This window comes from Equus quagga, chromosome 5 (genome assembly GCF_021613505.1).
Source record: "Equus quagga isolate Etosha38 chromosome 5, UCLA_HA_Equagga_1.0, whole genome shotgun sequence".
In the NCBI taxonomy this organism is placed as follows: Eukaryota; Metazoa; Chordata; class Mammalia; order Perissodactyla; family Equidae; genus Equus; species Equus quagga.
This window is the reverse complement of record NC_060271.1, coordinates 111,537,690-111,561,581: the sequence shown is the minus strand read 5'-3', so window position 1 is coordinate 111,561,581 and position 23,892 is coordinate 111,537,690. Positions and strand designations below refer to the sequence as shown.

Below are 23,892 nucleotides of genomic sequence, written 5' to 3'. Positions count from 1 at the left end.
TTTACCTCAGTGATCGCCTATTTTCCTTTTGTGTCTTTGTTCTCGTATATGTTGCAAATAATTTTCTCTATTTTTCTTTAAGTTTGTTAATTGAGCTTTTTTGATTCAGATATTTTACATTTTATTGTAATAAAATGTTTTTGTTTGTGACATCTGACTTTGATATGCTAAGAAAGGCCTTTCTCACTGAAAGATGATAAAGCATGAAAAATACTTTCATCTATTTACCTTTGGTACTTTTACAGCTTTATTGCTTTACATTAAAATATTTAATGCATCTAGACTTTATTTCGGGGGCAATTAATTTTGTCAGATTATTAGCCATTTAACTCAAAAGCAATTATTGGAGAATCCATAATTTCCCTGTGGATTTGAAAAGATACTCTCTGATATTCTGAATTCCTATATACACAGGGATCTGTTTCTGGACTTTACTCTCTGCAGTAAGTTACAATGCCATGTTTTGATTAATGTAGTTTTGTAGGTTGTTTGATTTCCTATAGGGCTCATTCTCCCTCATTACTTCTCACCTTAAACAGTGTTAGGCTCTTCTCAACATGGTTACCTCTTTTTTAACTTTAGAGTCAATTTGTTCATTTGAAACAAATTCCCTCTGGAATTTGATTGGAATTGCATTTAACGTATGCTTTAATTTTTTTTTTTTTTTTTTAATGGGCACAAGGCCTTTTTTTTTTTTTCCTTTTTCTCCTCAAAGCCCCCCGTACATATTTGTGTATTCTTCGTTGTGGGTCCTTCTAGTTGTGGCATGTGGGACGCTGCCTCAGCGTGGTCTGATGAGCAGTGCCATGTCCGCGCCCAGGATTCGAACCAACGAAACACTGGGCCGCCTGCAGCGGAGCGCGCGAACTTAACCACTCGGCCACGGGGCCAGCCCCAACGTATGCTTTAATTTTTGAGATAAACATTTTAAAGCTGCATTTCCCATTGTTGTAGTATTGGCTTTTGTGAATTCCACAAGCCTAACTCCTGCTCAACCCTGAGGTTTCAGTTTAGACCTCACTTTCTCCAGGAAACTTTTTAAAATCTCCTTCCCCTCTCCCCGCAGTGCACTCTGTTTTTGTCCTCAGCATTGCACTTATCTTATTATACCATAGAGGCTTCTTGATTTCATTCTCTCTCACTAGATTCTAAGCCCCTTGATAGAAAGAATAATATGCTAGTTATCATTGCTTTCTCAATCATGAATTCAGAGCCTGACTCACCAATAGTCATTCAATAAATATTTGTCTTTCCTTTTCAGTCTGTGTTTAGAAACTATGACCATGACCATGATGGGTACATCTCCCAAGAGGACTTTGAAAGTATAGCTGCCAATTTTCCCTTCTTGGATTCCTTCTGTGTGCTGGACAAAGATCAGTAAGTTTTCATTTTGTTACATTTTAATGCAACTGTCCTGAAGCAGAAAATGATTTTCAGAGGAAAGCAGGGGAATCTTTAGTTTACATCTTGACTGCTTCAGTCTTAGTGTGTTGACGAGCCAAAAGTAACTTTTCACTGATTTTTCCTTGGTGCTCATGGACATGGCTATTTGGATGGACTCACAAGGCAGACCGCCTCATCAGTGTTGGGTACAAGTACTCATTTGCAAGTTAACCTGGCTCTCCATTTCCCATATTACTTCCACTGCTTAGCTAGTTCATCAAGCCCAAAACCGCCATGAAAAAAGAATAGAGGAGAAATATAGTTAGATCTAGCCTGGTAGAGTCCTCAGCACCAGCGGGCCTGAAGGCAATCTTAAAACTCATCAAGTAAGTAAGATTATTTTATGTTACTCATGGTCTTTAGGAGAGCAGTTCATGGCTGCAGATAGCTAAGAGATGGCCATGCTTTGTTTTTTTCTTTGCTAGTCAAAGGTTGTATATGTTTCTCTTTAGCTTCAAATGATTCCTGAAAAATTAAATGGCTTTAGAAGCTAAAACCCAGCTCATTAAAAAATAATGATTAAAAAAAGGTTTTGCCAAGAAACCCTGACATTAATAATTTGATTGCTTAATTTTTAGTTAGTTCCTAGTTTAGAAATCAACTGTAATGAAATGCTGGATTTTCATATTGGTGAAATATCCAAATTATATCACACTAAAATCCACTAAATTTTTGTTGGTGTGAGGATTTTTTAAAAATAAAATCGGTAAGCAATTCAACACATCAAGGAAAGACATCATAAATGTCTTAAAACCTTAATTCATCTTCATTGTGTATCTAGAACAAAGAAAACTTCTTAAACAAATTAAATTATTAGAAACATAAAATTCCCTTAGAAAATAAAATTTAAATTGCCTGCAAACTACCCACTTCTTCCCTTACTTTGCTTCTGTCAGTGGCATACACATAGGACGTGGACTTAAAATCACTTCCTAGTCTTCATTTCTTTTCTCTGCTGGTTCTTTAGCTAGAACTGAGATTATCCAAGCAGATATGTAAATATCTATAATTTTTCTAAAAACGAAATTTGGAGTATTCGTAGCTCCCATGATTTCTTTTCAGACAGTTTAGCTATGTTGGTTTTGAAAGGACAGTGAACCATCCAGGAAGAGATTCTAGCAAGTTGTTGACGATGCGGTACCAAGAGTCAGAACAGTCAGGGCAGGAGATATGAGCTGTTAGGTCTTCAGCCCAGCTGTGTAAGCTGGAGTCCCAGGAGTGTGAGCAAATTCTGATGGGAAAGTTTAGAGGACCATGAGCGTGGGGCCTGAGGAATGCAGCTTCGGGGACTCCTCTCCCCACAAGTAGAAGCTGAAACGAAGAAGTGGGTTCTGCAGAAGAGCTGGAGAAGGAGGAGCCTGAGAGGCGAGAGGGAAACCAGGGCTGCATGGAATCACAGGTGTCCATGCAGGAGAGAGTGTCAAAAAGGAGGAAACCTGTCCCCAGGTCACATGCTGCCAGGAGGTCAGCAAGTTCAAAGAATGAGAAAAGGCCATGAGGATGTCATTGTGACAGGTTCAATAGAACGGTAGGGCTAGAAACCTGATTATATGGAGTAAAGGGTAATTGAAGGAAATGGAAACATCTAATAAATACTCTTTTTGAAAACTTTGGGAGTAAGAGAAGGAAGAGAGAAAAGACAAGTGTTGGAGATGGTAGAAAGAATGAGGAAAGACATTTTTTAAGAGGGGAAGTCCTGAGTGTATTTATAGACAGAGGAAGGAGTGGGTAAAGAGATGGAGCAAAACCTGGTAGGAGCAGTGTCCGGTGGAGGCTGGAGAACAGGGGATGGGAGCATGACTGCCTTCGAAACAGGAGCACCCCAAGAGAGGACAGATGAGATATAAGGAGTTCTGAATTGGCACAGAAGGATGTGGTCTCCACACACGCACACCTTCTGCTTACTAAGAATGACTTTGGCACTTAAAGCTGTCCTTTGAGGTCCTCTCTTCCTTTCAGATGTGACAGAGATGTGAATATTCCCCACCTGCTTTTGGCCACAAAGGTTGGGGAGGTGGATGATTAAAGCGTGGCAACTACTTAGCAATATGGTATTCAAAGATCCCTCGCTTCTTGGATTCTTTTCACAGGGATGGCCTAATAAGTAAAGATGAAATGATGGCTTACTTCCTGAGAGCTAAGTCCCAACTGCACTGTAAAATGGGACCAGGATTTGTCCATAATTTTCAGGAGATGACCTATCTCAAGCCAACCTTCTGCGAACACTGTGCAGGATTTGTAAGTCTGTTTTCCATTGTTTTCCCTTGTATGGAGTTATTTGTGTATCATTCTGAGAAGATAGGAAAATGAGACACTAACGGAGTCCAGCGCCTGCCTTAGATCAGAAACAAAACAGGATGGCTCCTTGAAATTAAAAATTAAATGAAAAGCAAAAGCAAAATCTGCGGGGTTAGCTCTATTCTTTCTAGGAATGTAGGGCTGGTGAAGACAGGGAAGGTTGATGAGGCCTGATAACTCGAGAGCGGAGTGTCTGTTAATCCCTGCCAGGAAAGGTTCCACCCAATGGCCCCTGGCCTTCATCGCTAATACTCATAAATGAGTACATTTAAGGGGAGTATTCATCTTAGCCAGTTCCTCCCAGTTCTTATTTCATATGGTGTCAGTAACTAGAAATCCATCATAGCATGGCTCAATAATTCATAACTCAAAAAGGAAAAAAAAAGTCTTTCTGGGGAGGAGATGGTTATAGTAATAACATTTACTTGGCACTTGACGGTAAGGAAGTACTTCCATGGACGTTAGTGTAATTAATCCTCATAACTAGTCCCTGAGGTGGGCATGTGGCTCTCCCCATTTGCCTATGAAGATGGAGAGGTCCAGAGAGGATAACTCAAGTTTCCCAGGATTTCACAGCCAATAATGAACCAGGGCTGGGACTCAAACACAGGTGTTCTGACTCTGAATCCTGTGCTCTGCCTGCATCACTGCAACAAATGAAGATTGTACACTTCATTTCCCCACACTTGGTAATTCTTTGACAACTAAATCCGGCTTTGGTGCTCATATTAAACAAATACTCTTGGGCCCTGAACATCTTCTAGTTGACACGCAAGTTATATAAAATGGAAATTGTGGTACTCTAGTTGAGGGTGGCCCAGCAGCCAGGTGAGTATGACTGTTGCTCCTCTGTTAAGATGCCAGAGCTCAGCTCTGTTAGCTTCGTTCGGGAGTCATGGCTCACTGGTGACCCATACTGAATTCATAGCTGATATTATATGCTACCACTAAATTACATTTTTCCCATACTATGCTTGAAGAACTGGCTGTGATGGACCCAAAGGCAGGGGTTTGTGTTCAAGCACACACTCCTCTGAGCATGGGTAAATAAGAGGCAGTGGTTACCTCAAAAATGGCCTCAGGTAGTCACAACAGCTGATGTCGTCAAGGGCAAGGCCAGCCTAACTAGCTCCTTTTGCCCACCCCGGGGAAGGAGAGGTTCTTCTTCTAGCAGCTTTGCCTCTGGACTGCATCACTTGACCACTTTATCATACAACGAATACATCTCCTTTTTCTTGTTTCTCACTTCCAATGGGAACTTTTGGATGTATCTAGACCTGAAAAATGCTGAAGTGGGATGGGGCCATGTGTAACTCTCTCCCTCAGACTGCGGTCCAGTGAATCTGTTGGGCCATGGCACTGCTCAGCAAAAAGTCAGGTTGAGACATCTGTCCTTTGGTGTGGTGTGAGAGCTGGAGGGCCCTTATCATATCTCAAGATCTTATCTCTGCTCTCCAGCCCTTCTGGAGGTCTCTTCCTTCTATGGAGTCACTGGTTCTGTAGAAGCAGAAAGGTAGTCTTTCTCAGGGACTTCCACACTCCTCTCCCCAACTCATGAGAGCAGATTTGCTGGCACTACGTTCTTGAGGCAGCTGTGATGAGGTAGAAAGCTCTGGACTTGCAGTCTGGAACCCTAGCTTTGAATCTCAATTCTGCCCCTTATTAACTCTATGTCTTTGACCAAGTTCTTGACCACCTGTGAGTGGTTGTTTTCCTATCTGTAAAAGGGGGTTAAAACTTACCTGTCATGTTGTTGTGGTGATTAAATGATAGCAGACGTATTGCATGCCACATAGCTCAGAGTAAATGTTTCCTTTTTTTTTAGTATTCCTTGATACTTTTGGAGTTTAATTGAAATTAACTCATTTAAAGTTTTGATAGCCCTTTTTATTTTTTCAAAATATATTTCATTTCATTGGTACAATTTGATTTGATCTTTACTCACACATTTTTTTAAAGTCCATTGGTTTTTAAAGGGATTTATAAATTTAACTCAGTAGATGTGTTCTTGGAGGGAATTGTGGGAGAATGTAGAGGAACCATTTTTCAGTGCCTGGACCACCTGCTTTTGAAATAAATTCCATCTTAAGGGTAAGGAGGGCAAACAGACACTAGTTGAAATGTATTTATTTTAGAATTAGATTTCCAGAACTGAAAGAGTTTTGCTAATTCCCTTACTTGAGGTCTGGAGAAGTTAAGTGACTTCTTTAAGGTCACATGGATCATTAGCAGCAGGACCATGACTCATATCCGGGTCTCCTGACTCCCAGTCCAGTGCTCCTTATACCACAAACATTTGCTCCAAATCTGACGGTAGCTTGAGGTCTCAAATCAAAGGACTGTGGGAAGTACTCCTGCGTACCAGCTACATGAGGTCGCCGTCTCCTGTCCTTGGCTGGCACGCTGACCCAAAGCCTCTTCCTGCCTAGAGTCATCTCCAAGTTATTAAGTAATCATTAGCAAGCGATGGATGCGCTGATCTCCCCTCCTGATACCTACCACTCATCTCGACTATATCTTTTTCAGCAGTTCCTGCAGCTATGCTAATAACGTGCCATATCCAGATATTAGGATGCTTCTTCTTAAATCTTATCCTTTCTTTTCCTAGATCAGTAGCTTTTGCTCACACACAAAACACCCAGGGCAATGGCTTCTTGTCTTTCCCTCAAGTGACACATTCTCCTTCCCCTACTTACTAGCTATGAGACCTTGCCAAGTGACTTCACTTCTCTGTAGCTTAGTCTCCTCATCTGTAAAAATGAGAAAATTATTATTACCTATCCCATAAGGATATTGTGAACATTAAATGAGTTAATACACATAAAGAGCTTAAAACTGTGCCTCTCACATAGCGAGAGTTCAATAATCATTAGCCATTATGATTATTGTTATGACTACTACTAAGAGCTCCCTGAGAAAACAATTTCTTAACACTACAAAGTTTCCCAGATGTGAGACCTTGCAAATTATTTAATTCCCTGGATCATCACACTCACCTTGTATAAAAGAGAAGCAAACTAGATGATCTTAAAGATCCTTATAGTTCTGAACACGTGATTGTCCTGACCACCCACTTCCCTTTTCTGTGTTCACTCCTCCCCATCCCTCTTCCAGTCATCCTAGGCACCTGACGACTTGCTTCCAGTTAGTTGTCTTAATAATCCTTCCTGTCCCCAAAGCAAAATAATGCCCTGTTCCAGGAGACATTTGCATCTTAATAATGTATTCTGAAGGACCAAGTAACTTTTAAGGCTCAGCGGAATTATTCTCCACTGGTGGAATTTCCTTGTCAGAAAGAAGGCAAGGGGTAGCCTTCCTAATGCCCTTGAGTCACTTCACATTGGCAGCTATTCACTCTTCTCATTGGGCCATGATGACACTCAGGACATTGTTCCCCTATAATACATTGTGAACACACCCCCATCAGCCTCAGTAGGCTTCTTTCAAATCATTTTATTAAGTAGATATCAGCCACCTAACCTAAACACTAAAAGGTTAGGAATGGAGCTTCTCCAGCTTGAGCTCAGCCCATTTAATGCATCAATATTTGTTAACGCATGTTTCTGGTGTCCCTGGTACCCATGTGCAAGTGCTGTGGGAGGCACAAGAAAGAACATGGGAAGGCCCCTTCTTTATGGAGTTGATGTGTGTCAGGTGGGCAAAGACACCACCACCAGGATGATGCCCCTGAACTGCTGGGCAAAAGCTCCCTCCTGGAACTGTAGGCCCTCTCATCTCTCCTGAGTCGTTTGTCACTTTCCTACAGCCTGCTTCCTACTTGGTTGGCAGAATCTCTGCCTTTTCTGCATCTCCCACAGCCTTGGCACAGGCCAAACACGGAGCAAATACGGAGAATGAATACATGAATAAATAGCGGATCTTATTCTCTTCTGTATTCCTTCAAGGTACAAATGCTCCTCAGAAAATAACCTAGCAAAATCGAAATGCTTTAGTGGGATGTGTGTTGCTTAGGTTGCTAAATTTCCTGTAGGGGGTGTCAAGAGCAGCTAGTGTGATTAAAAAGAAGGCAGAGGGTGCTGGGGGCTTCCAAAGATAGAGTGACAATCTCCCCCATAAAGTTCCCTGAGAGCATATTATGCCAAAGTCCAGTAAATGCACCAGCATCGGTTTCCCATCCCAGCTCCCTTTGGCTCCCAGAAAGAAAAGGGAAGCATAACTCCTGTTATTGCCCCAGCTGGGGTGGGGGCTGGGAGAGGGTTCTGCTATCTGACAGGAAGGGTGTCAGGAGCAGTTACATCCTGTTTGTGCTCTACCAGTCATCACGCTTCCCAGGATTTCCTTCTCTGTGGCCTTGTTTTCTTTCCAGATTTTTTCTTCAGATTCCCTGACATTCCTTTGTCTTTTGTTACAGCTCTGGGGCATAATCAAGCAAGGATACAAATGCAAAGGTAAATAAATGTTACTTGGTTAAAATTTAAAAATGTGACATTTGGAGCAGGCGTCAAACTTGTCTGGTGAAACTCCGAAAACTCTTGGCATCATGGAGAATGTGGGTCTTTTGGGCCACTGGCATCTGAAGAGTTAATGAGTCCAGGAAAGGACTCCCTGGAATTCTGGAGAGCCCAGACTGGAGTTTTTTAGCTTGTTACAAGAGCAAGCAAACCACCCTTATCAACCTGCATACGTGAGCCCCCATCTCTAAGATGTCTTGCTAATCATGAGCATATGGTTATGGTGGGAATTCTGAAGCAGGACAGGCCTAACTAAAATGCTGTATACAAGAACTATACCCTTCAAGGGACAAAAAAACACACACTCATTTCTGTAATATATACGCGTTTCTTTCCGCTCTCATATAGCTCTTCCTTTCTCTACTGAATCACAGATGATGAGAAAAGAAACCTGAAAACTTATTTTTATCGCTTTCAATGAATTCGTTCATATGTCTCCCTCATTTAATTGAAATTTATAAACAATTGAGTAACTATATATTTGATAAATGCAATACACATGCATATTAACAGGCATTTAGGAATGTGTTGCTACTTGCACATATATGATTATTATACTTTATTGGTGTTTAATTTAAAAAATTCCTGGATATTTTATGCATACTGTCTATACCGGTTCTTTGAAGAATCGGATAATGCTCTTAAAAAATAGAATAAACTACAAAAAGAAACATCTTAATCCCAGAATGCCTTCAGATTAATGTTATACCCTCGTGATGCCTTTTTCTCTCCAGCCCTCTGTCAGTATTTGGCCCTCGTTTTGCAGGAACAGAGAGCTTTCCTGAACCTTGATGGGAATCACCTTTTACTGCTCAAAAAAACTTCCCCTTTAGTTCTCTGTATCAGTTATCTTCGTCTAACTTTGGATTTTTACTTTCAAGCAGCAAAGATATTGCGATATCTTACTACTCAGCCATAAGTCATTAGTTTTATTCTGGTTTCTGTCTCTTATCTCCTAAAAGACCCACCCACCCACATACACACACACACACACACACACACACACAATTTTATGAAGATAAAAATCAATTAAACCCTTGGATCATCTTTGTACATATGATATTTTCTCTTAAAGGCACATGGAGTGAAAAAACTAATTAAAATACACTGAACATATTAAAATTTGATCTTTCCGTGATGTCTTTATAAGACCATTTGACACAAGACCATTTGGGGAAAAAATGGGTATTGGAAATAATTAGAATGGTTCTTCTCTTTGATGGTAAGAGAGAAGTATACTCTTTAAAATGATCATATCTGTTCAGTGAGCCTAAGGGAAATGCAGGGCCCTCGTCATATGAAATAATTGTGTTGCTATCTTCCAAAGTGGCCAAAATTTTTTACCCCAAGTAGTAACTAATATTCTTTCTTAACTAAAGCATCCTAATGGGAAATGGCATGGAATCTGCCACATGCCATTTCAAAGCCATAGTCAAATCTGGAACATGTTTATTGAGCATGTGCCCACCTTGTTTTCTGTGTCTGTGCAAAGAAAGGAAGCAAAAGATACCGTCACTTGCCCTAGAAAAGGTTTTGGGAAATGAAGAAGAATGAAAAGTGCAGAGAAATACTGCTTGGAGGGACATCTCGCTGTAAACGATCACTGTAAAAGAGACAAGAGTTGGTCCTGGGAGAGACTAGAAGCTGGGGCTTCTTGCCCTCATTCCGGCTCAGGGGCCTCTTTGGGGGAATCTGTCTTGGCCTAGGAAAGAACCCCAGTCCTTTATGACTTGCATTTAGTTTTGGGCAAAGGCAACTCCCCACTCAGGCTAGCCCCTGCTCGTTTGCTCCCCAGCGCTTCAATGAATTGTGTAGAGGAAGAAGCTGAACAAATGTGAGACTTTAGGAATACCAGGAAGGCAAGAGTGACCCACTGGCCCTTTTCCAGCTGCTAGACACACTCTGTGTGCCTGAGCCAGACTCAGATTCAACACAGAAATGAAGATGGGGGAGGGGAGGCTGACAGCTCAAGCGCCACCCTGGAAGACCAGTCTGCACCAAATGCATGTGGTTCCCACTAATCATCTGTGATACCCTGGGTTTTTCAGACTGTGGAGCCAATTGTCACAAACAGTGCAAAGACCTCCTGGTTCTGGCCTGCAGGAGATTTGCCCGGGTGCCCTCCTTGGGCAGTAGTCCTGGCTCGCTGCCTGGAAGCCCCTCATTGCCCCCAGGTAATGTTCTTTACTTTCTCTCCTACCACGATTTCTCTCTGCTCACCTTCCCACACCTGGACCTTGGTTGGGTTCTGGAGCTGAACCCAGAGTCATTATGAACACCAAGACCTTCTTCAGGGTGAGCAGAGGTGGCAAAACCCTTGAGTCAAGCTTGTTTCCCTCTGCTTTCAGGGCTCACTAATGGGCAACTCACCTGCAACCAATTTAGTTCTGCCTCTTGTCTGTTCTTCCAGGATCTTGCTTGTCAAACTCCATTTGTTTGCGCCAACTTTGATGGTTTGCCATAAAGCAGTCAGATGTCGAAGAATCACAATAATCACAACAATCTTTCCCCTTCCAGTGCAGGATGAAGTGTTCGAGTTCCCTGGTGTTGCTGCTGGACACCGAGACCTGGACAGCAGAGCCATCACACTGGTTACAGGCTCTTCTCGCAAGATTTCTGTGAGGCTGCAGCGGGCCACCACGAGCCAGGCTACCCAGACCGAGCCTGTATGGTCTGAGGCTGGCTGGGGGGACTCAGGGTCCCACACCTTCCCCAAAATGAAATCCAAGTTCCATAACAAAGCAGCTAAGGACAAAGGCTTTGCCAAGTGGGAAAATGAGAAGCCCAGGGTGCAGGCTGGTGTGGATGTTGTTGACAGGGGCACCGAGTTCGAACCCGACCAGGATGAAGCAGACATGGGTGCGACCAGACAGGATGGTGAGGTCAGTGCTGGATCCAACCAGTGATAAAATCAGAAGTGGGAGGCTGAGGGGCTGAGATGAGCATGAGTGAGTCTGGGAGGCAGCCTGTTAGTTTTGAAATTGGAAATCAAGACACATCACTTTTAGTCTTGCTGTTGCCTAATTTTGTGACCCTGGGCAAATGATTTCTCCTCCTTGAACTTCAGTTTCATCATGGATAAAATTGAACCAGATAGGTTCTAAAATTTAGTAAGGGTTGCCATGTCTGTGTGCTGAAATGATATCTAGGGACCCATGTCTATGGCATGTATCCAATATACCCATACACTATACTGATCAGCTTAGTTTTCCAAGGTAGAATCAGGACTCAAACCCAGGGGAGGCAGTGGAAGCAAAAGACTTACAGACAGAGAAGGAGAGTTGGAAACTCTTGCCCCTACTGAAAAAAGAGGTTTCTGACAGCATCATGGAGAAGGGAGTGGTAAGAATCAGAGACGTGGGGACCTCAAGGTTCTACAAGCCAGGTTCTGCCTCTACACAGAAATTTCACTCAAATCATCCAAAGTGAATTGGAAGCATATGGAATTGTTAGAACAAGCTGAAAATGTAAATTGATTCAAGATGGACTTAGATAAATTTGTCAATAGTCCATCGTGTATTAAGAAAAAAGGATTTAGGGAAATTGGTGTCATATTCCTAACCTTTAAAGCAATGTCATGGAGGGCAGCCATTGCTTCCCTACTGAATCATTCTCATAAACAGAATATTGGGTTAGGCAGAGATCCCATTGGATCAAGTCAGTGCTCTTTATTCTTATGGGTGGTCCTCCACATTCCACTCTTCAGGAGACCTAAACACACGGTCTCTCTCCATAGTTTCCCATGATGAGAAAAACTCCCATGACCTTTCACCAAAATTCCTCAAGTTCCTTCCTCACTGAAGACAATTAATAAGGAGGCCATACATTATCTTCAGTCTTATGGAGGTTATTATGAGTTCCTGCTGAGCCTTTTTTTTTTTTCTTTCTTATAACACCAACTTTTAAAAGCAGCTTTATTGAGATATAATTTATATACTATAAAATTTACCCATTTAAAGTATAGAATTCAATGGTTTTTAGTATATTCACATAGGATGCCCCCTTCAGGATGGAGCTCTCAGGATGGTTCCCACCTCATGCGCCGTCTTTGAATTCAGAGCAGTACCTGCTTTTGTTTAACAAATAGTGGAACTAGCCGTGAGTTCACTTCTATTGGCTGAGCACCGTTCAAGTTACGGAAACCTTGCTCCTGGGATTGGAGAAATTCACAGCCTGTTAGGCGTAGGACAATCACTTACATGGGTAGGATTTCCTGCTCTCCAATCTCTATAAGGAAATAGAAACAAGATCTGGGTTTTTAAAAATTTAACTTAATTTTATTCTTTGAAAGCTGGATCTTTATATTCAGGTGTTCGCTTACCCTTTCAATTTTCTCATCTCATAAATCATAGAGATATTCATTGAACACTAATATTTAATTTTATTTGTGCTAATTAAAGAAAGCAGAATGTTCTTATGTAAAATGCATAGAGGATACAGTCTCACTTTCATCGATATCAGTAACAAATGAGAAGACATTTACTCTGGCTTGGGAAAAAAGCAAGAAGGAAAAAATGTGACAAAATTATACCAAGAGATGAATATGTAGGCAAAGGAGTTTTCAAATTTAAGAATTTTTCTGCCAGGCAAGATCAATGAATGGCCTAGGAGACATGATCTACACATTTTATTATTTAGGATCAGATGATGTTTATGAGTCCTATAAGTAAAACTGATAGACAGAAAAGACTGTGTTTGTAATCTGTACATTTCCTTTGGCAGAGTTCCAGGATTTGCACTCATTTTAAAATATAAGGGTGTAAACGTTTTCTGTGGTGGTGGATATAATTTCACCAATGACCATTCAGCCCCTTGGATGGCAGGGACAGGTCAGAATTAATCTCTTGGCAGTAAGAATATGTATATTTCTGTTATAATGTTTCTTTGTTTTCTGTTATCTTCTGCTAAATTAAATATAATCAACAAATATCATAGAAGGGCTAGAAAATGCTGGACTAAACAAAGTTGAATATGTTCATGTATATCTCTCTCTATAGCTATACATAGAGACATATATATCTTTTTCCCTTACAAATTTTCTCAGTGCCCTTATACTAATTTACAATGTGGATTTCTAAGAGGGAAACTTCAACAAAGAACATTTCAGAGACCAACGTTTTGTGGGTCACCCTTTAGGGAGCACTATAGTAAGCATCCTTGTTGGACTCTGCATGGACGTCTTTAAGATTTCATGGGATGGGTGGACTACACAATCTTTTAATTCCCTCTAAATGTTGAGAGTACAAGGTATGGATCATTTGAGATATTTCCTCGAATTTATCTGATAAACTACTTTCTAGGAATATTTTTATTTTGTTCAATGAGACCCAGCCATACAATAGATTCTGATTCATATTGCAGGATGGCTGACTTCAGGCTGAGGATACTGAAGGCAATAACGTTGGCATTTAGAAGAAGCAAGATAAGAAACTCTGAAGAACACTTCAACTCTCAGGAACTTATCTGGAAGTTTACTGCCTTGTGCCACCGTGGGCTCTCCCTAACAGGACTAAGGGACAGAAGATTTATCTACCCTATGAACTATTTATTTCGTTCTCCCCTGCCCTGAGTCAGGTGCCGCGAAGATCATGTTCTGTAGTTGTTAATTTTCTCATGTATCTTTCTCTAGAGCCATTTGTATACGGGTCAAATGAAAGCTTTTGTGCATGTGCTTGATACTCATTCTCTAAACTCAGACTTTGCTTTTTTTGTGAGAATATTATTTCAGTATTTTTATAAACTTTTGGGAGGGAGTTTAACAAGGAGTCAATTTAAAAGTCTTTTCACGTGCTTTTTGGATGGGACCAGGACTTAGCATTTTTTTGAAGGACAAGGAAGCTCTTAAGATCCTGGAGTGCAGTGGTTCTTCTAATGATGATCTCTACAAGGAGAAGCTGTTTACATGGTTCTTACCATACAGTTGCTATTATGATGTGTAACAAGTCACACGTTTATATATCACATAAGTCTTACCAATTCTGCATCACTAGGAAGCTATGACACAGCCGTGAAAACTCTCCTAGTATTTATGATTGCCATGGGGGATAACTAACTATACTGGCCCCATCTGACTAGGTTTAGCTATCTTTCTTAAGTCTTCTATTAAGACTACTGTTAAGAAATGTCACTAGAAATTTAAAAAATCAGTTCAAGCCTTTGGAAATAAAATTTAGGAGGAAAACAAACCATCAAACAAACCACTTAGTGAAATGCAAAACCACCAGCAATTTTTAGAAACTCAAAATAGATTTAAGAATTTTGTTTGTTAAAAAAGAAAACTTTGGGGGCTGGCCCTATGGCTGAGTGGTTAAGTTCATGCTCTGCTTCGGTGGCCGGGGGTTTTGTCAGTTCGAATCCTGGGTGCGGACACAGCACCGCTCATCAAGCTATGCTGAGGCGGCATCCCACATGCCACAACTAGAAGGACTCACAACTGAAAATGCACAATTATGTACCAGGGGGCTTTGGGAGAAAAATAAGATCTTAGAAAGAAAAGAAAAGAAAACTTTGGGTTGTGAATGAGAATCCCCTGTGCTTTTCCTAAGAAATTGCCATCTGTAATTAAAAAATAGTCATAGAAAGCAAATCATCACAAACCACCTTTGATTAACATTTCATTTAAACTTTTAAAGTATCAATATTTTAAATATCTTCCATTGACTCAAAATAACTAGACATGGATCTGTTTCTTACATTATGAGAGGAGACAGAACTTGGACCACGATGTTCAAAAACAGAGATGGAATTGAGCCTGTGGGTGAGGGGCATGATGCTCCCAAGTGACCGGTCAGAAACCATACCCTCAGAGGTGCACTGGTCCGCCTCTGGGAGTTTGTGTGTCTATTTCAGGGAAGGCTGAATTCATTTCTACTTGCCAGTCCAGTGAAGAAATGCCTTTCTTCTCTTTTTCCATTAGGTAGTTGAGGACAGTTCCGCTCAGCAAATACTTGCTGAGCACCTGCTTTGGGCAGGTTCTGTGCTAGATGCACAAAGACAAGCAACACTTGGTTTCTGCTCTCAGGAGCTGAGAGCCTGTGGGTGGTAAGGTGAGATGGTTCTTTAAGATACAGTTCCAAATTTGCTAGAACTGGCTTAACTGTGCCATGCAGATTCAGAGATCAGTTTGCAGAGATATTGCAAATTCAATGAAGTTATTCATTGAGGGAGCTGTGATTAAGCTAGAAAATAAGAGAACACAGTTACCATTTGCAAGCACGGTGGAAGGCAAACAGCCATCCCCAAGTGCTGGTTCTATGTATGTACACTATCCTATCCATAAATGTGAGGAAATACATGTTAACAAAATTAAAAACAAAAAATGGCAATTTGACTATAAGAAACTTTTCTTGTGTTTTTTTTCTAATTTTAAGAAAATTCACGAAGAAGCTTCTTAATAAATGTTGGACTGTTCTTTTTCTTCTCAAAACAATGATTGCACTTGCCACTTAGTTGGGATTGTTTTTGAGTTTTCATATATACGAAAAGTTTTATATCGTCAGCTTTCCTGTTACAAAGACACTAAGTGTAACTTGAGTGAAAAATACACACACAAATAAAACAAACATGTGTGTGTATATATGTATATAAACTATAAATGTGTGTATGTGTGTATATAGAGAGATATATATATACATGTATATACACACACTACCATTATTACTTTGCAGAAGAGGAATTTTAGTCCATAATAAGCTGCTTTATAATTTTGATTATATCATTTACTCATAACCAATGGCGACTCCGATGTTTCCAATCTATCAATTTCCCACAATCAGTAAAATAAACAAAATAGGCAAACCCATGGTGGAGCAGAAAGAACTGTTAGAGCTGATTCCTCCAGACTTTTGTTTTATAGGTTTGATGATCATGGTCACATTTTTAGGTGAAAAGCAAAAGCAAAACCAAACGCTTAACAGTGAATATTATTAGGTACCAGAAGAGGGTACATTAGATGATGCGATTGTGTCTTCAGTGAAGGATGTGTAAATTGGATTGATGCTTTTTAAGATCTGCCTAAACCAGAGGGTGGCCCTAATTGGTATTTGAATGCTGTATTAAGGGCTGCCTCCTGAAGCAATAATGTCCCCAGATTTCCGTGGTAGCAGAGAGTCTCCAAAGGTCAGAGGGGTTCACTGTCTAACAACGTAGGCAGGACTCCTACAGAGGGGAGATGTCATTAATAGTAGGAAGCTTAACTATTCCTAAAATAAACAAATTGATTTTGCCAAAATACACAAGACTCGAGGATGACCGAGGAGGTAAATCCAGGCAAATGAAATTACCATAATATATCTTTGGCACGCAATCTGCAACCAGCTTTAAATCTCATCTCTGCCAGTTATGGTCATGAGATCCTGGGCAAGTCATGTACATCTATTTGAGCCTCAATTTCCTTATTTGAAAAAGAGATTTCACCACCTTCCTCAACTACTTCATAGAGTTGTTGTAAAGATCAAGTCGAATAATATATGTAAAAGTACTTTGTAAAAACCTTATAAGTAGGTTAATATGAGTCTGCAATTAAGCAGGGTTCTTCCCTAAAATTGGTCTTCAAGATCCCAGACTATATGTGTTACACGGCTGTGTAGTTTGGAGGCTCTGAACACAAGACTTAACTATGTTTTGTGTCAAAAAAAGAATTATTTAAACAAAGAAGTATAAATGAAAAATATTCCAAAGAGGTTTTCTTCTTCCTGGCACTCTGTGTGTGTAGGGTTAGGTCTGGTCTGTTTTCTAACATTGGCCATTCTCGCTGTTTGAAAATAGGTAGGCGAGATTAGGAAAGCAAATGGGTAAAATGCAAATGAGTTTAAAGAAAAATAGGTCAAACCACAAGTGTGCTTAAGAGGCTAGCTCTTGAAAGAATTTAGTTTACCTAGGAAGAAAGAGAAAAACAAAAATTAACTTTTTTAAAATAAAAAATACGCCATTTATTTGACAGCCAGAATGTATTTTACAACTATTGAAGGTGATGATCATAGGAAACCACTTGGAATTTAAGGCTTATCAGGAAATAGCTTCCTCCAGGCTGCGTCCAAAAACTGCCTGCTGAAGTCTCGAGAGTACTTGGACTTCAAACAAAAACATTTACTATTTTCTTTTAAAAATGTTACTGGCAAGCATGTTGGAATCCACATCCATTCAGAACCTAAGTGACTTGCAGTTTATACACAATAGCATAAGGAAAGCCTCACTTGGGGGCGTTCTACAAGGCAGCTGGCCTGAACACTTAAAAAATAAAATGTCATAAAAAACAGAAAAAGGAGAGCAGGGGTAGTTCTGGATCAAAAGAGATTTAATGAAACACAACAACCAAATGAAAAGTGGTAAACCTTAATTGGATTCGGAATCAAAAAATAAACAGAGCAGACACTTTGGGGGGCCATTGGGGAAATTTAAATACGAACGATATATTAAATGACGCATTGAATGAATGTTAATGAAGTGCTAGTGTGACAATGATTTCACGGTTACGTAGGAGGTAGGAGGGTGTGTTTAGTTTTAGGAGATGCCTGCTCCGTAGTTAGGGATGAAGTATCAATATGTGCGATTTGCTTTCAAATGGTTCAGTGAAAGAAAACAAGTCTGTGTAGAGGGAGAAAGCAAATATGGCAACATGTTAACAATTGTTGAAGCCAGGAAAAGAGTGCATGGATATGCACTGTACTCTTTCTTAAACTTCTCTGAAGGTTTGTAGTGAAAAAAAGTTGAGGAAAAAAGAATTCATTACCGCTCTTTCTGGGAGTCATTTAAAAAGCGACGAGAAGAAAAACAAAAAACAAGTTTCATTTACAGAGAAACGAGGGGCGATCTGAAATCCTAGGCCCAGAAAAGGAAAGAGAGCCAAAAGCATCAAAGATTGATGGGAGAGGATTTAGGAGGACATGGAGAGGCGTTGCTACAGTAGCTAGGATTCAATGGCTCCAATAAAAACAAATAAACGAAAAACAAGCAGCAACAAATACCCTTCTTAGAGCAAGGGGGCACAGTCTGCAGTCCGATCCTCAATCCTTTGTTTACAACAGAAGGAACAGACATACCAGCTGGTGACAGGCTCTTCCTGGAAGCAGAAGGGGGAGAACACACAAATGCCGAGTATTTGCAAGAAGCGATCAGTCTGCAGGATAGCAGAATGCAACAGAGGCTTTGTGATTAAAAAAAAAAAAAAAAAAAATCCCAAGTTTCCAATCCCTACCAGGATGTAAAGGCAAACTGAACTCACATGCAAAATGTAAGTTATAAAACTAATTTCACCTGGCCTGGACTCTAGCCTGGTCCTTCCCTACACGAACTTCCCGTAAATTTTGGATAAAAACTCAAAATTAAAACAGAGTTAAGAAAACAAAAACCCATGGGGCCGGCCCCGTGGCCGAGTGGTTAAGTTCGCACGCTCCGCTGCAGGTGGCCCAGTGTTTCATAGGTTCGAATCCTGGGCGTGGACACGGCACCACTCATCCAGCCATGCTGAGGAGGCATCCCACATGCCACAACTAGAAGGACCCACAACGAAGAATATATACAACTATGTACCCGGGGGCTTTGGGGAGAAAAAAGAAAAAAATAAAATCTTTAAAAAAAAAAAGAAAAACAAAAACAAAAACCCAGGGCATACTAGAGGGAAAAAGGACAGTTAAACAAACTCAGAAGATCTCTCACTCAAAAAAAAAACCCAACCAACAAGAGTGTTACAAAGCATATAAAAATCGTTTCTCTAAGAATTTCTCCAAGAATTAAACTAAAGAATTCCTGATCCACAGAAACCACGACAATAATAAATGCTTAATGTTGTTTTAAGTGACTAAGTTTTAGGGTATTTCACTAGACAATAGATAACTAACACAATATCTTACTGGGCGATTAAACCATAACCTTTGGGTTATCTTCTCTACTGCACAGAAATAATTTGCATCTCTACTAGATAAAAATTATTTGCATCTTATCAAGTTCTTTTCAAGTTAGCATCTGGGCCCGAATTCAAAATAAAGAGAATACCAAACAGAGTTAAATTCTCCTAGAAGAGAGCTTTTTTAACCTCTGCACTGTTGACATTTGGGTCTGGATAATTTTTTGTTGGAAAGGGGTGGGGGCTGTCCTGTATATTTTAGAGTATTTGACAGCATCCCTGGTCTCTGCCCACTAGATGTCAGTAGCACTCCCTCTTCCTGCTTAAATTGTAACAATGAAAAATGTCTCCAGATATTTCTAAATGTCCTCCATGAGGCCAAATTGCCACCAGCTGAGAACCACTGCCTGTGCAACAGAATCGTTTGCACGTCTTGCTCAAACACAGATTGCTAGGTGCCATCCACAGAGTTCCTGATTTGTTGGTCTGGGGTGGGGCCTGAGAACTTGCATTTCTAACAAATCCCCAGGTGATGCCGGTGCTGATGCTGCTAGTTGAGTACTGCACTTGAGAATCACTACTCCAGAAAGTCAGATGACCCTTAGGCAGGCTTGTCAGCCATTGCTTTAGGACACCCCCTCAAAAGGACATGCAGCCATTTTTTGTCTTATTTCCAGGTTTTGGATCACTTTTCTCAGTAATTCTTTTTAAAGAAACATAAAGTGAAAGCAATTCTACATAGTTATAAAAGTAAACATTGGAACAAAACTCTAAATCTTTCTAAATATCAGAATAAATATGAAAACCAAAGCAGAGACCCTATATGACTTTTAAAAGTTATAAAAACAGAAAACAGAACCTAATATAATAAGATAGAACTAAGGTCAAACATATCTGTCATATAAATGTAAATAGGCTAAACTCAACTATTAAAAGAAAAAAGATTCTCAGAATGACAACAAAGAAATATCCAGTTCTATGATGTGTACAAGAGATTTATAATGATTCAGATGGTTGAAAAACTTAAAAATGGGCAAAGATATACTAGGCAAATGCAAACAAAGAGAAAACATTGGTCATAAATCTAGTATCACACAAAATTAAATTCAAGGCAAAAGGTACAAAAAGAGATAAAGACAGGCCAATTTTAATCCTAAAGGCTGCAGTTCACAATGAAAATACAATGATTACGAATATTTTTGCACCAAATTGCAGAGCATCAACATTTATGAAACAAACAGTAGAAGAGATTCAAGGAGAAATACACAGAATATATTAATATTGTTAATATATTAATTATATAAGACACTTATTTTCACCTTCCTCAGCTCATGGTATACCAAGTATACTAAAAATCAGTTGCTAGATTTGTGTCACCCAATACAGTAGCCACCAGCTATAAGCGGCTGTGGAGTACTTGACATGCGGCTAGTCCAAATGGAAGTGTGCCGTGCAAAACATGCCAGATTTCCAAGACAGTACAAAACAAAGAAGGTAAAATACGTCATTAATAAATTCTATACATTGCTTACAAGTTGCAATGGTGATATTTTTGATATATTGGATTAAATAAAATATATTATTAAAACTAATTTTACGTTTTTTCCTTACTTTCTTAATGTGGCTACTATATAGTTTAAAATTGCACATGCGACTTGTATTATATTTCATTTGGACAGTATTGTTCTAGAAGAACTAAATAATTAACAAGGCAGATCTAAATAATTATAATAGCTAATACGTATATGGTACTTATTTCATTCCAGACACTGTTCTAAATGTTTTGTGCGGATTAACCCATGTAATCCTCGCCACAACCCTAAGAGGTAAATGTTATCATTGCAGTCATTTTACAGATGAAGAAGCTGAGGCACAGAGAAATTGAGTAATTTGCATAAGATCACAGTAGTGAATCTGGGATTTGGATCCTGTCAGTCTGATTCCAGAGTCTGTACTCTAAACCATGATGTGAAAAATGGATATATATACATATTGAACTCTGTCCTCTGAAAACAGAGATGCATCTCCAGTTCCATCCTATTCAGTGAAACATTCACAAAAATTGACCATATGTTGGGTCACAAGGAAAACATCAGTAACTTTCAAAAATTTAGAAATAGTACAGATAAAACTTTATCATAATACTACAAAATTAGAACTTAACGGCAAAACTAGAAAAGTGAAGTCCCCAAAATACAGAAATTAAAACAAAACAAAACTCACCTCTTGCAAATCTTTCAAACAACTCTTGAATCAGAGAGCAAATTGAAATTGAAGACTGTATACAAACAATCGTAGAAACACTGTGCATCCTTCCTACAGGATTCAGCATGAGCACTACTCAGAGGAGAGTTAAAGTCTTAAAGATGTGAATACATTAACAGACAAGAAAGAATAAAATAAATGGCTACTTTGCTGAAATCTAGATGAGAAAAAAAGAGAAAACCTACTTAAAATGCATAATTTTCTAGGAAAATATAATCTGCAAAAACTGACTTAAGAATTAACAAGTGGGGTTGTTGAGGAGCTACTGTCCAAAATTATCATCAGACGTAGAGGGTTCTACCGGAAAATTTTATCAAACTTCTAAAGTATAGATAATTTCAGTGTAACTTACATTGTTCTAAGAACCCAAGAAAAAAGCTTCTAAAATCTTTTCAATAAAGCAAATATAATATTGACACCAAAACCCAATAAGAATTGCCCCAAATAAGAAAACTGGAATAATCTCATTTATGAATATCAAAGAAAACCTGAAATATTCCAAGTACGGTAAAAAATATGGAAGGTTCATACTAGGAATTCATTCAAGAATGGTTCAACATTTATTCACCCATGAATATAAGTGATTATGTTAATAAAATCTAAAGAGTAAAATTATATGATGGTCTTAATAAATGCTAAATAAACATCTGACAAAATTCAGCACACATTTTGATTTAAAAGCTCCTAAAAATAAAAATAGATGAAAACTAAATGTGATTAAAATTTATCTTAACCCCCAAACCAGCTTGATACTTAGTGAGTTTCCTCACTGTAAGCATTTTTACTAGAGACTTGTCTAAGATAAGAAGGCCTATCATCACTGTTATCTAACATTGCCTTTGTGGTATCAGGTAATACAAACAGATGAAAAAGAAAAGGGTGTAAATATTTAAAAGTAGGCAAAATAATTAATATAATACAACTCTATATTTAGAAACCCCAGAGAATCAACTGAAAACTTACTACAAACAAACAAACAGGGGCTGGCCCCGTGGCTGAGTGGTTAAGTTCTCACGCTCCGCTTGGGCCGCCCAGGGTCTCACTGGTTCTGATCCGGGGCGCGGACATGGCACCGCTCATCAGGCCTTGCTGAGGCGGCGCCCACACAGCACAACCAGAGGCACTCACAACTAGAAGATACGACTATGTACTGGGGGGCTTTGCGGAGAAGAAGGAGGGGGGAAAAAAAGGAAGATTGGCAACAGATGTTAGCTCTGGTGCCAATCTTTAAAAAAAAAATTAAGAAAACAAGGAAAAACAAAATCAATAAGGTGGTTGAGCATTAAATTAATAGACAGAAATAAGTTTTCATAAATACAGACAGCAATCAGAAGATACAAAATAAATACCTCGTTTATGAGTGACAAAAATAGTTAAGATATCAAGGAGTAAACTTAATGAGAAACAAGCAAGCTAAACTTTCAAACGCTCCTGAGAGACACACAAGATTGAAATGAAGGGAAAGACACTAAGTTCTTGAATAGGAAGAACACAGCATGAAGATTTCAGTCTTCTGCAAGTTAACCTTTGATTTTCTTATTGCAACCCCCAAAAAACACTAAGAGGAATTTTTTTTTTGCATTAGCAAGTTGATTTCAAAGTTCATAGGGGGAAAAACAAACATGAATAGCTAGGAAATATCTGAAAAAAAGGAGCGAGTGAATACTAATCAGCCCCATCGGGTAATAAAACATACATGAAACAGTCTATTACAAAGGTACAAGTTGATAGAAATAAAAGAGCAAGTCCAGAAATAGAAGCAGCAACATGGTAATTAAGTATACGATAAAGCTGGCATCTCATACTATTCCAAAAAAAATATTATTCAGTAAAATAATTTGAGATAATTGGGTAGTGATCTTAAAATAAATGTGCATTTATAGCTCAAAACTTTGATCAGGATAATTTCCAAATGATTGCAAGAATTAAATGAAAAAAATCAAACCATATTATAAACTACGCAATAATTATTTTAAATTATTATTTTGGCTAGAGAAAGTCTTTGTAAGTTTGACAAAGTACCCAGAAGCCATAAAAGAGAAGATAGATAAAATTAGCTATGTAGGGCCGGCCAGGTGGTGCAGCCGTTAAGTGCGCACGTTCCGCTTCAGCCACGCGGGGTTCACCGGTTCCGATCCGGGTGCGGACATGGCCCGGCTTGGCACGCCACCCTGTGGTAGGCGTCCCATATATAAAGTAGAGGAAGATGGGCATGGATGTTAGCTCAGGGCCAGTCTTCTCAGCGAAAAGAGGAGGATTGGCAGCAGTTAGCTCAAGGCTAATCTTTCCAAAAAAAAAAAAAAAAAAAATTAGCTATGTAAAAGAAAATAAATAAAAAGTCTGAGTGGCTCATCTCACCAAAAGCTAAGTCAAGACATAAATAAAAAAACCCTTTATAATATTTGCAAGTCATGTCACTAACACAGAGCTAATTTACTATATAGAAAGAGCTACCAATTCTTAAGACAAATTGTTCAACATCCTGGTTTCAAATAAAATGGGCAAAGAAATTAAACAGATAATTCACACCAAAGGAAATCCAAAGGACTCATGAAACCAGGTTATCCTCTT

General features: G+C 39.3%; 1 protein-coding gene across 4 annotated transcripts in view; it reads left to right on the top strand.

Moving 5' to 3' along the window:
- The window catches only part of RASGRP3 (RAS guanyl releasing protein 3), a 97,635-nt gene extending 83,068 nt beyond the window's left edge, over positions 1–14,567 (top strand). For all 4 annotated transcript variants that reach the window (XM_046663521.1, XM_046663517.1, XM_046663519.1 and 1 more), the window contains 6 exons: positions 1,262–1,377; positions 3,534–3,681; positions 8,114–8,150; positions 10,262–10,387; positions 10,731–11,095; positions 13,575–14,567. In XM_046663521.1, coding sequence (XP_046519477.1) covers positions 1,262–1,377; positions 3,534–3,681; positions 8,114–8,150; positions 10,262–10,387; positions 10,731–11,095; positions 13,575–13,583 — 801 coding nt within the window. In that variant the 3' untranslated portion in view covers positions 13,584–14,567. The remainder of the gene's footprint in view (positions 1–1,261; positions 1,378–3,533; positions 3,682–8,113; positions 8,151–10,261; positions 10,388–10,730; positions 11,096–13,574) is intronic.
- Positions 14,568–23,892: the final 9,325 nt, after the last annotated feature.